The sequence below is a fragment of the Hoplias malabaricus genome, chromosome 15, assembly GCF_029633855.1.
Source record: "Hoplias malabaricus isolate fHopMal1 chromosome 15, fHopMal1.hap1, whole genome shotgun sequence".
NCBI classification, from domain to species: domain Eukaryota; kingdom Metazoa; phylum Chordata; class Actinopteri; order Characiformes; family Erythrinidae; genus Hoplias; species Hoplias malabaricus.
The window spans coordinates 29867972-29889725 of NC_089814.1; the positions used below are offsets into that span (position 1 = coordinate 29867972).

A 21754-nucleotide genomic window follows, 5' to 3' on the forward strand; every position below is an offset into this window, starting at 1 on the left:
AGCGGGGGGATATCTCAAAAGCTATCACACACCCTAAGGGTCAGTCTTCCCCTCAGGAAGCATCTGAATCAATTGGCAGAAATCAGACGAGCTGAAAGAAGCTGGAGACCCTAATGGGAACAGATTTAACCTCAGTGGGGTGGGTGAGGGTTAAAAGGGATTGTGTGTGGTGGGATGAGAGAGGGGGGGGCCCTCTCCGCTGTGAGAGATTAGCAGATACCGTGAAACTGCTTTAGAGCAGACTGTGATAAAGGAGACAGCAGGATGGGAGAAAGGATGGGAGAGAGGGTGGGGCAGTCGCACTTTTATCAAGCACCACTGAACCACAGGCATTGTTTATGGTTGATGGCAAATCCAGAAATCTAGAAACTGAAGTATATAAGTTACATTTATAAGAATTAGAGGTTTACAATAAACAATGTTAACTAGTAAATATTACCTAATACAAGCTAAATTAAAAAAAAAATTTAATTCTCTTTTATGTGAATATGCCTTTATTTAACCACCCAGTTTTTACAAAATATTCTGATTATTAATTAAAATACGTATATAACCCGAAATATTGAACATAATCACAGGCTTAATAATAATAATAGTAATAGTAATAATAAAAATAATAGTAATAAAAATAACTGTCCTGCTGCATATTCATTCTTGCATATATATCCACTGACAGGATTCCCAAGTTAATAAAATTAAGATTAAGACTAAGATTACACCGGAATACTGTACTGGAATGTGGTAGAGACAGTAATGTACTAGGAGACAGAACATCCTTTTACAAAATGTCAGGTCCCCAAATGGCTTTTGATTGATTAGCTGAGCAGATATTTGCTCAGTTGATCATAAGATAATGGATAGTTTTCCAGGATTATGATGATGACTGTGTTTAATGCCCAGTGCTTAGTTCCTGATTATCCTAAAGTGCACAAGTGCATATAACGGCCAGTTTACTGCTGTGGATTAGAACTGAACTGGAGCTCACGAAAATAAAAAACACATCTGTGGACAATATCTTAAACCCCTGGCTCTCTACTTTGCAGATAATAATTGCCAATAGAGGGCAAACTTTCTGATGAAATTGGAAAACATTTAGATGAAGCCGCTGCTCTAGCTGTTAAAAGGTATTATCAATGTTAAGACGGTATAGATGTAGGACATTACATCATACTTGTATGAATAAATCTTATTATATATGTACATTCATAAGACAGAATATTTCAGTACAGGAGGTCCTTGGGTTACGTCAGTCCCGAGTTACGATGTTTCGTGGTTACGACACATCTCCCATTTACTGTATAAAGCCTTGTTTCGACTTAAGTGGTTTTGCGTCGTAAACGTCGTAAGGCGAGCTTCGTGTGTGGTGTGTGCGGCGCGGCGGAAGAATACACGGTTACGCGGCTCGGGACCGAGGAGGATAGGTGTTAGGATACGATAAGTGCTTACAGTATGTTATTTACGTACAGTATGTACGTATGTTCCGACTTACACCGAAAATCGGTTTACGACGTGACGTAGGAACGGATCAACGTCGTAAGTCGAGGACCCCCTGTATATTTGTACTAAGTGTTCGTTTACAACTAAGTGTTAAAATTAGTTGACCATCTTCAGAATATTATCAGTAAAATATCTTGAAGCTGCTAAAGTTGTGACTAATATATTGTGTCACTAATATTTGTCACAGTCTAAATCCACATTTAATAATAATGTGTATGTTGTTGTGATGATGCAATAATTGTATGTTTACATGAATGTCACTAAAAAGATTTAGTGAAGACTTTGGTATTTTAAATATCTAAATAATTTGAAATACAAACGGTATGTTTGTCTGAAGCCAACAGAACTCATTACCCACCCCGGAGTGAGTCTAACATGAAGGACAGGGAAAACTGGAACAGATATATAACCGTGTGTTCACGGTGACAGTGATTTTAATGGGGGTCAACTCTGATTAGTGTGTAGGGTATATACTTACCTCCTGCTCCCTCTGGAACACCACCACTCGACCTCCTTTATCCCCTGTGGCCAGGAGTTCTCCGGTGGAGTTGAACTCAACCGTAGATATGATGTCAGCTGGAAGAAGAGCACAAAAGACGATACGTTAGAGCAGGGAATGCAGAGTTTCAGCACAGTCTACAGTCAAAACACCTTGAAAGAATCGAGGGAGCAGAAAGTCTGAGAGCCTGTCAGGCATCTGGGCTGCCTGCATTTCAAACAATTCTGTGCTACATGCATTGACAGCATGTCTGAGGAGGACCTTACCCCACCTGATTAACTAGTCTCAGCCTATGAATTCACCAGGGTCGCCATCATTATGAAAGGCAATTCCTAGACGATGTCAAGACAGACACGTCCCACCCCCCAATCCCAACTCTTCACCACAGCTTCACTGTTTGTCACAGTTTTATTGATATGCAAATCCTTTCTTCTATTGCCGACTATTATAATTCCAAACTAAATAATGCAGTAGCATAGACCATCTCAATATGAACAAAACTGAGATGTACACCAGATCTACACTGAGCCAAAAGCAGACTTTACATTCATTATATACTTATTACAAGAGAGGTATAAGACAATGACACTCCTCAACTTAGGGTAGTGCTCTACTACATTTTATTTTATTTTTTTCACTTATATAGCAGCTTTCTAGATACCCAAGGATGCTTTAAAATGGCATTCCATTCATTCATTATCTGTAACCGCTTATCCAATTCAGGGTCGCGGTGGGTCCAGAGCCTACCTGGAATCATTTGGCGCAAGGCGGGAATACACCCTGGAGGGGGCGCCAGTCTTTCACAGGGCAACACACACACTCACACATTCACTCACACCTACGGACACTTTTGAGTCACCAATCCACCTACCAACATGTGTTTTTGGACTGTGGGAGCACCCGGAGAAAACCCACGCGGACACAGGGAGAACACACCAACTTCTCACAGTCACCCGGAGTGGGAATAGAACCCACAACCTCCAGGCCCCTGGAGCTGTGTGACTGCGACACTACCTGCTGCGCCACCAGCATTCCACACACACAGACGACCGTCCATCTGGAGGACTGCATCAGGAACTAGGGCTTCAGTCAGGATAGAGCGCCATTCCATATCTGGGCTCACACACCTACACTCGCACATACGGACAGTTATTACAGAAGCCAGTTTACCTAACCTCCATGTTTTTGGACTGTGGGAGGAAACCGGAAACCCACGCAGACACAGCGAAAACATAGACACCCAGATAGGACTTAAACCCAAGATCCCAGCGCTGGGAGGCAAACGTTCTACCACCAGGCCGCCGTGCCGTGCCGTCCTATCATTCTACATAAAATGTGTGACATAGCAGAGACAACACTGTAATTGTGTCATGCGCTAATTTCCATGTGAATGGGCTGAATGAAGGACATATCAGAGGACAGACATCAGTTATTTATGTCTGGTTTTCTCAATCCATTCTATTACGCACATAAAAGCTTTCCCTAAAAGTCTGTGGCAAGGAGGTGGGACAATTCTAAAGGACAATAGTTTCTGTCTATACGATATAGTTAAATATATTTAAAAATCATCCTTGTTATTGAAACTGTTTACAAACTACTACGTAAAAGATAGTAATACAAGTACACAAAAATTTACACAGGAAAGAGAAAAAGGCATATGTATTAGAAGGATCCGGCCACTGCATGATCCAGAAAGACACGACAAGACATGCTGACACGATTAAATGTAAATGGCATTGAAATGGCATTACTCCAGGTTTTTCTCCTGTTAGCACAACTTTAATCTCCCTCTGTATATGATATCAATATCTATATAATATTAATTATATAATGCGCATCTATATTTGCAAACCAAAGGTGAAAATGATTTGAAATTAGCTCTAAACACACATACACCCACTGGTTGTAAACAGAATAGAGAAAACTCAGTGACATCACATACTGGTCTGAATACAGGAGGTCCTCGGGTTACGTCAGTCCCGAGTTACGATGTTTCGTGGTTACGACACATCTCCCATTTACTGTATAAAGCCTTGTTTCGACTTAAGTGGTTTTGTGTCGTAAACGTCGTAACGTGAACTTCGTGTTTTTTGTGCGCGGCGGAAGATTACACGGTTACGCGGCTCGGGACCAAGGAGGATAGGTGTTACATTATGTTACAGTATGTTATTTACGTACAGTATGTATGTATGTTCCGACTTCGTCGTAAGTCGAGGACCCCCTGTTTCCTGCAAAGTGAAAATTTGTAACCAGTGAGAATGAGTTTTATTTTTATTATTATTTTTACAAAATATACTAAATATTATGTTGTATAATAATTTTATATAATTTTTACAAAATATTAATATGTGTCAAGCTTTAATATCCAGACAGCTCAGTACTGATTCACTAGAATCTGAACTAAGAACACTTTAAAACATACAAACCATAAAACATATGGTAACAAAGTTACCATGCATATGGCCAAAATCAGCTAACTTTTATTTTATATAGCTGTGGTTTGCCCAAAACCCTTGTCTCCATTAGCCTCCTTTTTGGTCTGTGCCTCACCTGTATTTAGAAACAGCTTGCTCTAAAATAAACACGTACGCCACTCGCAGCGACCACGAGTTCACAAATAGTTGAAGCTGCCACAGAGCCCTGCTGTTGGATGTATTCCATTGTAGGAACTTGCTGTGTCTAATCCCTTGCCCACCAGAGGGGAAAAGTAGGCCAGAGTGGGATGGTTAATTAAGGTAGCCCCTCAAATGCCTGAGAACTCCAAAACACAGTGCCTTGGGAAGCTGTCTTGCAGAAGTCTGTAGTCGTGGCTGTTCAAATGTCGACAACCCGTTTGCGTATGTGCCTAATATCTAGGGTGGCGCTTGTTCCAAATTCAGGAGGCTTTCTTATTTAATTGAAGGAAACACGTTTAACTGGAAGTAGGTCCTTGTTCAGGTCTGTGATGTTCTGTGCTGGTGGAAACTCAAGGATAATGTAAGTATCACAAAAAAGATATTCGCATATTGCCAAAATAAATAAATAAATAAATAAAAATAAAAAGAGATCAGCCTCCTCAGTATCCTCAGCTAACCCAGCAGCATATCTGATTTGAAGCATCATTTCACAGTAACAGCTGACCTGGCTAACACATTACTTTAAACCCAGGCAACGTAATAACACACGGATACACAAAAACAACCATAGAGACCCATGGATAACCATTTCATAGGCGCAGAGCTGTTTTCTCATTAGAAACCCCTTGGTTCTAACTCCCTGAACTCAGCAGGTTGCGATTGATTCCTACCTTTGACGCATCTTCCTTGGTCCTCTTCAAGGAGATGCATCTGTTTCTCTGGCTTTGGAATGCACTGTTGCTATGCAATCCTTGCGAGAAAGAAAGGTCTCTGCTGCGTTAGCAGCAAGTCTCTCTCGCTCTCTTCGTCCCTTCCTTTTCTCACTATCTCTCGTCTTGTATCACAGTTATCTATATTTATATTAGTTCTGTATCCTCTCACATTTGATCAGCTCTCTCCTCACATTCCCACAACACGCCAAACACATCCAAAAGCAGTATTCCAGCCATCGTTTGCATGAATGTGAGGCAAACAAACACAGCGAGGCTTCTAAATAATCCCTTTGTTCCTTCAGGATCTCGTCATAGACAGAGTGAGTAAAGAGTGAGTGTGGAGAGGGGGTAAGAAGAAAGAAAGAGAGAGAGAGAGAGAGAGAGAGAGAGGGAGACACAGAGAGAGAAATTCGGAAGGAGAGAAAGCGCTAGATTGTTGTTTTTCACCCCTGACACATTTCCATGGGCTTTTATATGGTCTGTGTGGTGAATTTAAGTGCACGGTTTCCATGACAACCCTTTCCGGACCAGAGGGAAAAAATAGAATAACAAGCTTCATGCGCAGACTTTGTTCTTGAGGTTTGAACTGGCAGCACACCAAGAGAATTTAGGGCATTAACACCCAACTCAGCTGGTACAGAATCCCACTACGAGAAGATTTTCACTACTGATGCAGACTACTGAGCCAACGTCGAACACTGTCATCCACGGCTATTTGCAGAAGTGCTTATGCTTTGGATTTGCCCGTAAGCTTGATAAAATAAAGGCTATTGCCCAGGCTACGTGTCTGACAGCCTTTGTATTTGTCCACAGACCTTATGTAAGCGCTCTCATTAATTGTTAGATCCAGCAGACTTGGCCAGAAGAGATGGCCAAAGTGCTTAGCCATTGGCTTTCAGTGCCTATTAGAACAGGACAATCCAATCAAGTGTAAACCGGTCTTTTACAGGTGATATGTTGTGAATGGGAATTGATTATGAACTACATTAATTGAAATTAAAGCTACACTGCAAATAATAAATCATGTATATTTCCTAGATTCTCATAAATATGGAACGTACCCCCCCCCCATCCTTTCCAAAAAGAAACACAGTTCTGGAATCTTAATGAAACGCCTATGACCTGCTTGGATCAAAATACCTCAAGGGTCCAACACCACAGCAGTGCTCTCACCCTGTCTAAAAAGCCCTGTTCAGAAGGGGTTCTTTAAATGCTAACGATTTCTTTAAATACACGTTGTTCACCCCCACCACAGAAGTGAGGAGCAGTGGTTTCCAGTCATTTTCGCCTGGTTCTCTTTCTTTCATTGTCATTTTCTCTATTTTTACACATTACACATTTTTCTCAGTGCTCATGTTTGTTTTGCTCCATTTAACCAGTCTTTGTTCTTTCACATAAATGAGGAGCCAGTGCTGTGATTGGAGAGCCTCAGATGAGGAGGCAGGACGACTAAAGTAACTCTAAACTCAATGTAAGAAGAAGAAAATCAAATATCAGAACGGCTCATTTTTATCTTGTTTTAACTGACATTGTGGGTGCCAGATCCCAAAACTAACGTGCTATGCACTAACTGTACTTTCTAACTGTTTGTGGTTGAAGGATAATTGACCTGTATATTTAATTTTTTTTTTTTTTTGATGGAAGGAGATGATCCCTACAGTACAGAGTTTATGTAGATGGTATAGAGCAGAACGAGTTGTGGGACTAAAAGCTGGACTGGTGAAGGCATTGATAGATCGTGTTTACCAGAGAAGTTGAAATTGTGGTGTCTGTAGTGTGGCGTACTGCCTCGTATTAGGTAGCCATTGCCGTGTTTCAATCACAGAAGTAAAGAGGATGAAAGGGGTTATTAACAAGGCCATAAGGAAGTGGCTCGAGGTGCCGCTGTGATAAAGTAGCGTGGCATGGTATGGGAGAAGGGTACTGGAGCTAACACTCACAAGTTTACTTGAGGAACTTAAATGTGCAAAGGTGAGTTGTGAGATGATTTTGTCAGGATCGAAAGATACAGTGGTAAAAGCAGCAGCGCCAATCACAAAAACAGGAAGGAAGTGGAATCCGAAATTGGCCGTGCAGATAGCCAGGAGCTCATTAGAACTAAGGGATGCGATTGGCCAAGAACAATTCGGAAAGAGCAGGACTTGGGTCAGGTGATTGATGGAAAGCTTTTAGTAAGGGCACATCACCACAGAGAAAGTAAACGATGACTAGTTTTATTCAGGTTATTGTTAGTTTTAAAGGGTTGTAAATGTATAAAAAGCTGAATGTAAGTTGAAATTGGGACAGCTCGTTCGAATTAGAGATTTTATACTGGTGCTACGCTAACAATGGTACAGCTTAGCAAACGGTGGTTCATGAAGACAAAAGGGGAGCTTTTGTGTGCTCTGTTAAAGGGAGGTCTTTCAGACTGTCAAAGAGCATTGATGTAAGAGCTCTTGATGCTCTAGTACAGATACTCTCTGTCTCCTTATGGACACCCTGATGTACCTACATTCAATACCCCTCTCTTTCTTTGTTCCGCACATTAACGAACATGCAAACTCAACATCGCTAAGCTCTTTCACTCGTTTTGGCTCATTCTTGCTCTCTCTCCCCCCCCCCCCCCCCTCATGGAAGGCAACACTCATCACATTTCTGTGAAAGAGTCTGGAGTAGAACCGAGGACTTTATATGACCCACTTAACCACAGATGTGTTCTCCCAGTGGATCTTGCACACACACATGTACACACATACGCAGACACTCCCACCAGGATTACTTCATCCAATGTGCTGGCCTACAAACGTGTCCAACTATCGTATCGAATGATAAGGTGTAGCATATCGTGGACCGGGGGCAAAAACAATTACGTCTGAATCATATTCAGATTGCACACAGAAGCTGAATTCCAAATGAGTTCTCAGAGACGCAAAACATGCTGACCTAATTAGGCCCCAGGAGAATCCAATTTTCTGACTTCTTTTAGAAGCATTTTTCATCGTTATCATCAGCAAAGGGTATGTGTTTTTGGTGGGGAGGGGTTGGGGGGTTGGAACACAATTTAACAGTCAAGGAGATATGAAGTAGCTTCAGGGAATGCATGGGAGGCTTCCTTGTTATCATGTGGAAAATATCGTTTTGTGAACCATGTGTGGGCCCACACACCATTTTGATAGTGGCAAAGCCTTTGGAGGTGACATAAATTGGTGAAAGGGTTAATGGAGTGAGGCTTCATTCTAGTGTGTAAATGAGACTCAGACTCAGCAGCTAAAGTGCTATTATGATTGGGAATCCCCTGTCATTATTAACACATTAGACATGTGAGGAAGTGAAAGGGAAAAGCTAATTAATGGAGCCAGTCTGATGAGTGAAGTGCTACAGAGGCTTTATATTCACATCATGCCCAGTCTGGCACCCATATTCACACATACACACTTCTCTCTGATGGAGTAAGATCACTGCAGACACAAATAAGCTCGACCCTGTGTTTGTTCCTTAAATAAAAGCGCTATATTTTTCGTAGTTTCTTGCTTTTGTATTAAAATGCCACAATGAAGTTCTTTCTTTTTTGAAAAAGCCACTCTAGGTTGTGTTTCACTGTCCATTCTCTCAACTCCACTGACCATACGCCCTGCTCTTCAATGGCCATGACCCCTGATGTGGAGATGGGTGTGTCTGATCCACTCATACCAGCACAACACATCTGTCACCTGCTCTGTGGTAGCCCTGTGTGGTACATATTTAAGTATAGAGTGAAAGGGGAAAACAAAGTATGCAGAGCAACAAGTAGACAACACTATGTAACTGTTAAACCACAAAGTGCTCCTGTGAGCTGAGAGAATGGACAGTGAGTGTAGAACGAATGATGTTGTCACGTAATGTTATGGATGATCAGTGTATAGCTTACACAAAAATATTAATATAAAAAAAAACATACAAATATACAAATGTAAAAAAAGAAATCTTGACCAAGAGATGTGAGCATTTGAGAACGTTGTGTCTTCTTCGGATGCTGAAAGTAAGTTAGTAGCAAACAAAGGTGCCACTCCACAATGTGTACAATCTTTTACTTCCTGTGTATTATTTGAATTACCAATGAAAACATCACTCTTCTGACTGTCGTGCCAGCTCCATGACCTCGAGTGACAAGGCAACTAATGTAACTGCTTCTCAATGCTTCTAGGAAATACATGATCACTTTAATTTATGTGAATAAACATGATAAATAGATAAACGTCTTCATATAATCCATTAATTTCCCCAATGTAACTGTATTCTGAATAATGTCCATTTACATAGTAATTGTATCAGAACACAGATACTTATACTTTGTGCTCTAAATATGTAACGCCGTTACATTTAATTCAGTTCCTCTCCAACACTGACTGTGAATACTATTTCAGAGAGTAGATATTAGGGATGGGTGGTATAAAGGTAATATCGTGTATTGAAGCTTTTAAAAAGTAGACGTTATCTTACAATGAGGGAGGGAGTTGAAAATTAATACGTGTGCTCTGTGTCAATAAGCACAAGGCCAAAGTTCATTCATGTGCAATTAGGAAAGCCACAGGAAGGGGGCGCTGTGGGAATCCATTGACTGCTAATATCACAGTCTGAAAATGGGGAAAAAATACAAGCCCAGTAGCCCACCGCTGTTGGGAGTTTTGCGCTGAGTTTGGGTTAAAAGAGAGAGATATATGCTGAAAACACGCAAAAATACTTAGGAGACCATTCACTCAACTTTGTGCTCACAGGTATGAGGCTTTATCTTCTAAATATGTGTGATTTTAACTGGTATTCACTGGAAAAACCATCTGCTGTTTACTAAACCACACGTGCCAGCTATGCTGCTAATCAATGTTATTTAGCTTATTTTCTAACTTATTATGTTCCTTCAGCACAAGTCACTGAAACACGTGTCGCCTGCAGTATCGGGCTGTGCTAAGCTGAACTGCACAGCGCAAAAACCCTGCACTCGACTTGCTCACAGATATGAGGAACACACAGCCCGACAGTGCACACACCCACGCCCCACCCCCAGCATGATAATACCATATACCATGTTAATATTTTAAGATGTTACATTTTACCATGATCATGATTTGAATGAATGATTATTTTGTTTTTGCATTTTTGATCCTCATAATTCAGTGGCGAGGCTTGTGCTGTAAATATGCTCCAATATTAAAGCTAGGTTGCCCTGTGAAGGACTGGCGCCCCCTCCAGGGTGTATTCCTGTCTTGCGCCCAATGATTTCAGGTAGGCTCTGGACCCACCGCGACCCTGAACTGGATAAGGGTTACAGATAATGAATGAATGAATGAATTAAGGCTAGGATATTTTTTCTAATGTTGCTGGGAGCTTTTTCCTCTCCTTTTCTGAGCACTGTTTATATTTGGTGTGTGAGATTGTGCTTTGGTCAGCATTTACATTTGACTTCTTTTTATTCAGTGTCATCCTAATTATAGTCAAAACACAGCACATCCACATCAGACCGACATAATCTGGTCTATATCGATTATATTGTATTAGAATTTCTGAATATTAATTTCGATAGTGTGATGATATGAAAAATGTGGATACTGCCCATTCCTAGATACTGTTCCTTGCAAATGTCATTGTACGCTATTCCAAAATATACATTTATTTTTTCCTTTCTTTCATATGCTGCTTTGTGAGATTTCAATCTGAATTCCAAAGGGGATTGCACACCCACAGGACTTTGACCAACGCTATCTTGCCTTTGACACTTGAATGGACAGTGTGGCAGACCTCGAGTCGCAGCGAGACAATAAATCACAAAGCCAGCGAAGCTCGCAAATGCTGTGAGGTTAGAGGTCGCCATGCTGCATGAGAGGAGAGCATCCTTGATAACAGAAATCCATCTCAAATAATAAAACGGGTTTGGGGGGGTTGGGGACAAGTTCATCACACAGCCCGAGTGCTGCTCTCTCTTGTATTATTACACATGTGCAAGAGAGATTGCAGATCCACTGTTCCTAGCCAGACAGCTTTGACTCTCTGATTGCAGGGGAGATTGGATCCCTCTGGTCTTCAGTACACACAGCATCAGCAGGAGATGAATTTCTAAAATTAGAATGGCGCAGATGCAGATACTACAAAATCTTATGGTAGTCTGAAATTGAGGTGAAGAGGGCAGCAGGGGCAGGGGTATGAACAGAGGGGGTCATTTCATTATTAAAATGAAAGGTGATCTGTTTTCATTGTTTCATTTCTGCCCACTTGAAAGGCACCATGAATCTGTCAGGAAATTATTATTTTTTTTAAATCCCAAGGAAGTAGATCTCTCAGATCCACAGCATGCATGACAACTTCAGAGGAAATGGAAAAAAAAATATCTATCACAAATGGCTGACCACAAGAGATAGGGGTGTGGGATGAGCAGCAATCTGACGTTTATATTGAAAAAGCAGATGTGCATCGTGGGCCACTCTGGAGAGATTCATTTAGGAACACTCAGACTTAAAGGCAACATTCACAACTGTAATCCAAAAAACACTTTTATATCATTCAGATGTTTCCTCACCATATTCTACCTCTCAGGTCTCTCCACATGCTTGAACCAGTAAATGGCTAAAAAAAAAACTCCAGTATGCTAGGCTTTCTCTCTCTCAGAAGTAAAAAGGCATCTGGAGCCATTTAGACAACAGAGATACCTCTAAATGTTGAAAAGCACATTAACTTCATATTAACTTAACATTGTACCTAAATTACAATTAATAAACCATAATTCTGTTTTAGTTTTTAGCTCTCAAAGTTCACTGACGAGGCTTGCACTGTAAATATGCTCAAGTATTATTCATTCATTCATTATCTGTAACTCTTATCCAGTTCAGGTTCGCGGTGGGTCCAGAGCCTACCTGGAATCATTGGACGCAAGGCGGGAACACACCCTGGAGGGGGCGCAAGTCCTTCACAGGGCAACACACAGACACTTTTGAGTCGCCAATCCACCTACCAACGTGTGTTTTTGGACTGTGGGAGGAAACCGGAGCACCCGGAGGAAACCCACACAGACACAGGGAGGACACACCACACTCCTCACAGACAGTCACCCGGAGCGGGAATCGAACCCACAACCTCCAGGCCCCTGGAACTGTGTGACTGCGATACTACGTGCTGTGCCACCGTGCCGCCCTGCTCAAGTATTAAATCTGGGCTATTTTTTCTAATGTTGCTGGGAGCTTGTCCGTTAACTTTAGTTGCTGAAACTATTTGTCAGTGTTTACATTTAAATTCTTTATGTTCGGTGTCATTTTCAATAAAGTCAAAACGTGTCCAAATGACAGACACCGCGTTTTTCTTTGGTACAATTTATTCAAGTTGCTCGGTTGGCCTCTGTGTTTAGATTCTCCTACGTGTTGCAGATGGAACTACATGCGCAGTTGTATGGTTTTAAGGGGAAAATACATGAACACATAGTGGGGAACATATTAACATAATTAACAAGGAAATTGATGAACAGAATTAAAGGAAACATTTATAATACAGGCAAGATTATGTCGATTAAAAGTTTTGAATGTCGATTTTTGATTCATTGCACAGAAATGTTTCCAATAATTTCACTGACTAACTTGATTATATTTTGTAAATACAATCACATTTATAATAGGTGCCACACAAATCAACTTTCTTCTTAGTTACACCATGTCTTACTGCACTGTCTTACTGAAAGACCATGAAGGTGAACGTAGTCTCATCTGTCCACAGCATACATTTTTACTTCTTTTCTGACCATTATAGATCCACCTCAGCTTCTGCATGGAACTGATATATAGATTTCTTCTTGTGGATCAGAGTTTCCTTTTCATTGTTTTGGTAAGTGCAAAACACTCTTCAAAATGACTCCTAAGCCCATGTTGGCTATATTTATCCTAGCAGCATGACTGTTTCTTCATGCAGTGCTGTCTGAGGGTTTAAAGGTCACACACATTCCACAGTGGTTTTCATTTGTGCCATACACTGAAGATACAAAGGCTTCAACTATCTGCTATATTCAGCTGTGAAATGTTCCTTTTGAACTGCTTTTAAACTCTCACAAACTTTCAAACTAATGTCTTGCAATGAAATCAATGTTCAAAATTAATCATATATTTTTGTTTACATTGCTATATTATAATTATTCTGGAAAAAAGGTGTGTACAAAAAAGGCTGGCATTTTCTTTCTCCTTTGTTGTTATTCTGTATTCTGCAAATCATATCCTTCTGGAGGAGTTGTGGGCTTAATTCAGGAGGTGCCTGCCTGATGACCACTGTGAAGAGCTAGTGATACAGTGGCTGGTTTGGGTGCTCAGGGGCTGGGCTCAATGAGTAAACGTAGTTGTTAAGTTATTTATAAATTGTCTACACTATTGTCTACTCTGCCTTGTACATCCAGTATCCTACCTCCAAATCTTCAGTCAGTGTCCCACTATCTCATGTATGTCTATCAGTTATCACTTGTCTTCTGTTTGTTCACTTTCACATATTTATATACTTAGCGTAGTTGAATTTAGTCTATTTTTTGTTAAATGTTACTGCATCTCGGAGAGGAGAGTAATGTAATTTCAATCCTTTGTATGTCCTGTACATATGCAGTATTGACAACAAAAATCTCTTGACTTGAAATATTATAAATAACAAATACTCTAAACAAAATGATCTTCTTTCATTTCAAGTAAAATTTACAAATAAAACAATGATTTTGAAAAAAAAAGGATATGTAAAAAAAGTCGCTAATGACCTTACTGTAGTTACAGTTGACTTACTGTTTTACATAACCAGCAATCTGATTGGTTCTTAATGCTGGAGGGCAGGACTTTATCCGTTAACAGAAAGCTGATTGGCTCTTTATACTGAAGGACGGGAATCCACCAACAGCATTATGAGGATTTCAACCAGTAATCGTTCCCTTATTTTTTTTTAAGTTTCTGGGTTTAATTCACACAACTGTCGTCTAAAAAGCTTTTATCACGTCCCTTAGACTATTTTTACTGGCCCCAGGACAGTGGTGTCTGGAGCCCTGCCCTGTGTGTCACTCATTTGAGTCACAGCTCTCTTCATAATGCACTGATCTGATTAGCTGAGTAGCCTTACGTGTGATAGGCAGAAACGCATTCTATTTCCATCACCATTAAATTTAGACACTTGGCTTTGGCTCTTTTTGTAGCATTTTAATCTAAACCTTTAGAAATATTCTACTCATGCTATTGTCCCTGACCACTCTCCAATAGAGATGCAATAGTTGCAGTGGAAATGTGATTAGGAACCTTCAATGGATCAAATAAAACCTGATTGTGTAGCCACTGAGTGTTACGTAAGGTGTACATCAGAGGGAGAGTTATACATACTGAGCATGACATGAACCTAGGATTTCATGCTTTTCTAAACACCTGAAAGGATAAGAGATTACTGGGTGAGGTTGCTGAATTATTTGCGTCAAAAGGATTCACTCTAAGATAATCGCACCAATTGCATGCTATCAGTGCTTGGCAGATACACAAAGCACAGTGAACTGTTATTGTCTTTTTAGCTTAGATGTACTGCACATATATTACGAACACCTCACTGACTAGCGCAGTTCAAATATCTAGCAGTCACCATACGTGGCTTCTGCTTCTCAACCCAGCAAGCTAGGCCATTACTGATGGGTTCAGACTAATGCTACACACGGCTGGTCAATGCCAGTAATGGCTAAACCATGGGGTCTATAATGTCATGGATGTTTCCTGCCATTACCTCCTGTCCTAGGCCGTGTTGACCTGCTGCGCTAAGTGGCTTAGACAGCTTGGCTAATCTCACATTCGGTGACCGACAACCACAACCATCCATAATTCCCTCCTGTGGTTATAAATAACCAATCCCTTCTAGCCCTGCAGCCATGTTCACACAGATCCATTGTTTGGTCTAAAATGGTATTCAATTGGCAAGGCCAGATAGCATATCAGCGCAGGGCAGTCAATACATGCACTAATTCTTTGTTTTGCTAAAAGCAACTGGAGCTCAAACACCAAATAAAATCTTTCTTGGCCACATTACAGTTAGGAATTAATAGTACCATGGAGGATATGTCGTAAAAAGTGAAAGCAAAATGGCTGTTAGAGTCGTAATGAATTGTTTGGTATATAGTCCATGCTTCACTGAAAATCCAACCACAAACAGATGCCTCTGGTTAAAGAGAATATCATAGCTTTTTGGATACAGATCTTAGCTCCTGGGGCTAAGGTGGATCTTATGATCTGATTTTCTGCATCAGTGTAACAGAACATAATGCAGACAATAAAAGCTAATAGAGGTCTTTTCCATCTCTCTTGGGACATATTGAATCTTGAAACGAGCTTTAAAAGCTCCCCATTTTATACATTTTACAGCATTTATGGCACAAGACAGAAGTTGTGGCTAATGCTAATTCAGGAGGGTTTAGAAACAATTTTAATATTTATATGTCTGTATCTGTATCTGTATTGGGCAGATCTACAAATAAAAAATTGTTGGATTCCTTCTCCAATAAATACTGGTGCGTCCCTAATATTCTGACAAATGAAGACACCAAGAAATGTACAATTCCAAAACTAAATCTTGATGTACAAATATGAAAATACTGAATGATGTTTTGTTTAAATAAAGTCAACTGAAACACTAATGCAGACAATAAAATATAGCAAGCTGTGAATATCAAAATGCATCACTGTGTTTTTGTAACCCCCTTCCACCCGCTCCCTCTTTCACTACGGCGAACGCATCATGTGGAGGAGGATTTTCTTTGGGAATAATGAACGTGTCTCCTGGGGCCAGAGCTGAAATATTTCTTTTCATGAATAAATCTGATGGATTGGCCGGGGGGTGTTTGGCTTGGCTTTGCCGCTTACCGAGGCCCAGTCAATAACAACCAGTCCTGGCTTTCCGTCTAATGATCCAGAGAGATTACACATCTACAACAAGGCAGTTAAAACAGCAGACAGTTTGCCCAGAGTTCTTCCCTCACCCATTGTCTCTCGGTCAGAGAAGCCGCAAGCCTCAAGGAAGCACTGCGGGGTTTGAGTAAAACTACCAAAAATAGAGATTTGAATAAAGCTACTATCCTGGATGTTTGTTTTGGGACCACAGTCTGTATGAACGTACAGGTTTGCAATGCTTCTATGCCCGTTATATTTCGAGGCTTTGTGTACTTGGTTCAGACATTATATATGCAGCTGAGTGATGTAACAGTTCTGAAGCAAACCCCTAAATCAGCAGGTCAAGAGCCCATTGGTTAAAGATGCATGTGACGTGAAACACAAATGCAAAAATGTGAAGTACACAGTGCACAAAGCCACCTCGACACGGGCGTTCTTTTATAAATGACCTTTAATGTTAATGCACTTTATCCCATTGCTTTTAGAAGTATTGTCATTCTATAATCACCAACTAATCTGTGGTGAACAGAATTTAGAAACTGTTGAGAGTAGTGTAACTGTTGAGAGTAGTGAGGCTACTCTGTCTTTCCTCTCTGTGTAGTTAGCTCCTCCAGCTCAGTTATTGTGTGTTTGTTTTTCTCGTTTCTTTTTTTTTTATTCCTATTATTTTACCAATCAGCCACGTCAGAGCAATTCTTCAAACTTCACTGAGATGCTCACAAATGTCTGCTATAATTCAGTTATAATCAGTTATTCAGAGAGCTAACAGTAGCCACATTATAGTCAATTTGTCTGAGTTAGCCATTAGCCTAGCCCTCCATGCTTGCCCTGCTTGTGTCCTGTCCAGCTTTGAAACTCACATTTTCGGCCTACATCCTCGGCAAAGCTGTGGTGCTTGCTAGGTGTAGCAAACTAGAAAACTTGCTCTCCTTGCCAACAGTTTGTGCTAGGTCCCTAGCGTCAGTCGATTGTAATGACTTCTGACAGACACATTTCACGGATGTTCCTTGTATTTTCTTTGAACCACAGAAACACATTATATAAATGCTTTGTGTTTCTTAAGATTAAAATTCAGATTTCAGTTCCAAATTGTTACAATTATTTTAACAGCTGGAGATTTGTTTTCAGCTAACGTTCAGCTATTGTTTTGTTTCATATCTTTGATTTGTTCATTTGCTACAATGTATTTGTGCTTTGGTGTGGTGAAGTGTGGTGATCCCAGAGTCATTTTCTTAATTTCATTTTCATATTTGTTTGAAATATCATGGAAACCCAAACATGAACACGAGTCATGAATCGAATCATGAACCATGTATCATTACAGCTCTATAGCTGGCACTATGGGTTTATAATGAATCCGACATGCACAGAGATTCTTTTAATTGTATTTAAATAACCATTCATTAAAGATAGACTGGAGCGAAAATGCAAGTGTGAAATTTTCATTTTTTTGCAACCCCCACTTCTATCGAGCAAGAAATTAACAGATCAAAGAAAAATGGTAATAAGGCGGAAGAGGAGAGAGAGTTCTCAGGATAATAAATCTCTAATTGATCTCCAAATCCTATTTGAAATGTTCGCCGGGATAAAGGGTGTCGTCTCCTCCCCCAAGTCACAGTCAGGATTTCAATGTGAAGGATGTAATTGGCTTCACTGCCACAAACAAAAACATGAGACCATAGTGCAGAGCTCCTGCTTTCTGTTCAGTGTCACAGATTCAAAGGTACATTTTTAGGCTCTTTTTCCATATTTGCAGCCAATCTGTCACCTCAGCCTTAGCCGCATACAAGGTCCACTGCTTGTATATTTACAGACTGCATCGCAGTTTCACCCAAAGTGTACGGCTTTATCAGAAGCCTGTCACCAGGTTAAAGACATAGGTCTTGACTGCTATTCCCTGGTCTCCCGAATTTCAGTTAGGTGTTCTTCCTGCAGGCAGATCCTCTGTGGCGATGGCCTTTCATTGTTTCCTGCCAGAGGCTCATCAAAAGCTGTAGTCTAGTGTGGTATGAGGGGGTGAGGGGGGTTTGGATGCTGACTGGGGGCATTGCAGTGATTATAAAGGGGGGATTTTTGCTGATCCCAGGGACTGTAGCTGCACTCTTTGTTCCACTGCAGTGGTGAAGCTAGCCTACACAGATCCACTCCATATAAATAACCCTCCACTTTCACCGAAAGAGAGCGTTTGAATCGATCCAGTTTTACAATAGCGCAGCACCACCAAAGTTCACTTACAGACGGCTTACGCTAAGCAGATAAGAATGATGGATACTACATTACTGGAAAAGTGCTTAATTCAATTGTGTTTTGTAGTGATCTGCTATGATTGATCCCTTCTGTTTGTAGATGTGCATCTGCTTTACGTTTTGTGAACCAAGTACCAGTTAAACATCCACTCATTCATATTCTGTTACAACACACACACACATCTTGTCACACACCTCTGGACAGTTCTACACACTCACCCACTCTCTCTTTCATTTATACACACACCTTGTGACACACACCTGTGGACAATTTCCCAAACTTGACCAGTCACACTCTTACCTGAGGATGACTGACTGACTGACTGACTCACTGACTGACACTGATTGACTGACACTCACTGACTGACTCTCACTGATTGACTGACTGACACTCACTGACTGACTGACACTTACTGATTGACTGACACTCACTCACTGACTGACACTCACTCACTGACTGACACTCACTGACTGACTGACTGACACTCACTGACTGACTGACACACTCACTGACACACTCACTCACTGACTGACACACTCACTGACTGACTGACACACACTCACTGACTGACTGACACACTCACTGACACACTCACTGACTGACTGACACTCACTGACTGACTGACTGACACTCACTGACTGACTGACACACTCACTGACACACTCACTCACTGACTGACACACTCACTGACTGACTGACACACACTCACTGACTGACTGACACACTCACTGACACACTCACTGACTGACTGACACTCACTGACTGACTGACTGACACTCACTCACTGACTGACACACTTACTGACTGACTCACTGACTGACACTCACTGACTGACTGACACTCACTCACTCACTCACTCAGAAAGTTTTACACACCAACCAACATGTGGGTTGATTTTTCCTTTTGACCAGAGCACCTGAAGGAAACCTATGCAGACACAGAGGGAACACACCACACTCTCCACAGACAGTGTGGGGACCCACAACCACAGAACCCTGAAGATTTGTGACTGTGACACTTACTACATCGTCATTATGCTGCCCCCAAATGAAAATAATTTAGTTTAATTAACGCCATAATTTTCCATATTAAACAGTGGAAAGATTTACGGAATCACCTTGTAATTTGCATTTCTAAAACAAATACAGGCATGAGTCATAAAATGCAAATTAGTCTGCAGTTAAAAGTGATATTTAAAAACCTTAAACAGCTGTCTAATAGCTGACTAATAAGAAGAAAACATGGCCCCAATCAGAGTTGTCAAACGAAACAACGGAAAAGATTATAACACTCTTTCAAGAAGGACATCTCACACAGAGTGTGGCACAAGACATTGAATGTAACCATTTAAGCTGAAGTCAGTCCAAAATGTCCAAAAAACATAAAGGTACACTAAGGGTAGATTAATCAAGGTGATAGCAGCCTAAAGAGAAGCAACCATTGATTGTGGATGAAAGTGATATACAAATCTGAATTTGCCAAGGTGATGGTGGACGCATTTCCTGGTACAGCTTTAATTAAATATAGATTACTGCCTGAAGAATACAATGAAACTTCCCCATTCATTTTAATCTGGGGTTGCAAGTCAGGTAAAGCACAAAGGGTCATGGCAATCAGTGCCTGAAGAGGAACAATACAATGCCAATAGTGATTTGTTCTGTTGATTTCATCATTTTTCCTCTGCTTGATCTTAAAATAAAAACTGTTAAATAATGTAACTGATTTAGCCTGAGGTATAGGGCGGCACAGTGGTGCAGCAGGTAGTGTCGCAGTCACACAGCTTCAGGGACCTGCAGGTTGTGGGTTCAAGTCCCGCTCCGGGTGACTGTCTGTGAGGAGTGTGGTGTGTTCTCCCTGTGTCTGCGTTGGTTTCTTCCAACAGTTCAAAAACGCACATTGGTGACATTTGGCGACTTAAGTATCTGTAGGTGTGAGTGAAAGTGTGAGTGTGTGTCTCCCTCTGAAGGACTGGCGCCCCCTCCAGAGTGTGTTCCTGCCTTGCGCCCAGTGATTCCAGATAGGCTCCGGACCCACCACGAACCAGAACAGAAACGGATACAGACAATAAATGACTGAATGTTTGAGGTATATTTCATGAAGCCATTAAATTAAATAAATAATAAAAAGCTACTAAAAATTAATAATAATACTATAAGTATTATTATTTATAATAGGACTTAGGAATGTAAAAATGATTTATTAAAATAACCATTTACTCATATATATATATATATATATATATATATATATTTTTTTTTTTTACTTGGAATATGTACCAAACATTTTCATATGTTATAACCTAAATATAGTGCATGTTAAACTAGTTATAGCTGTTGATACATGGGTGTAATACAGGACAGGAACTTGCTGTAATGCATGAAAAAATACATGCCTTTTATGATACCATTATTTAATAAGCCATTTCTACATTTTAAAGGTAGTAAAGGGGATGCCTTTGGCATAGTATACACTGCAGGGTATTCCATGCCAGTTGTAATTAACAGGCTGAAATGTGGAGAGAGCAAGAGAGAGAGAGAAAGACAGAGAGGAAATGAATGCGACATCTGGTGCTCATTAATGAGGCTCGATGTAAACCTCAGGACTTGCCCATAACCAACCAGCATCAGCATCCTCTATGCAGCAGCCTGGGTGCTGGCACTATTTTTCTCAATTACGCCAACATCTGCAGCTGCTCGTGTCTGTAATGTGCCTTTATCGCACCCATGCGCTGGCGGTAAAGAGTGCCTGGTGCTGGGCCGGTGTGCATGCACAAAACACAGGTGTTCCCCAGACTCTGCAGTGAAGGGTGTCTCAGATTCACACGCTATGGCAATGCCAGCTGGTGCCAGCTTGGTCCTGCCCAACACGTTTTACACCATGGAACCTGTGTATGTGGATTAGCATTTGGATTAACTCCTCCTCTACTGCTATCTAGACTGCCAAACGCATTATGAGTTTGAGTGGTTATGACGAGCAGGGACCTTTTTAGCCCGGGTTCTTTCCCATTTAAATTGTGCAGTCTCCAGAGTGGAGGCTTGCAGACAGTGCATTAACATTGCTAACAGAATAAGATAATGCAGGCTGCATAGGGAGGGAGCATAGTGCACATTTAATAAAAAATACAGCCGAACAAGCTCATGTACCTTTTAATAATAGATTCTGACTAAACAAGGTCAAACTAAGTACAGAGCTTATGCCAATATCAATGACTCAGGGAAACAAACAGCTATTTGGTGTAGCAGTAGGGATGCACCGATTTAGAATATTTTTAGGCCGATACGATAACCGATAATAAGCACCTTGGAGTAG

At 40.8% G+C, this 21754-nt stretch overlaps 1 protein-coding gene across 4 annotated transcripts in view; it reads right to left on the minus strand.

Annotated features, from left to right (window-relative positions):
• The window catches only part of ppp2r2bb (protein phosphatase 2, regulatory subunit B, beta b), a 100224-nt gene that overhangs the window by 20607 nt on the left and 57863 nt on the right, over window positions 1-21754 (minus strand). For 3 of the 4 annotated variants that reach the window (XM_066645464.1, XM_066645463.1, XM_066645465.1), the window contains exon 2: window positions 1976-2073. In XM_066645464.1, the coding sequence (XP_066501561.1) occupies window positions 1976-2073 (98 nt within the window). Of the gene's footprint in view, window positions 1-1975; window positions 2074-5282; window positions 5614-21754 lie in introns of those variants that run through there. The other variant, XM_066645466.1, reaches the window with a different exon arrangement.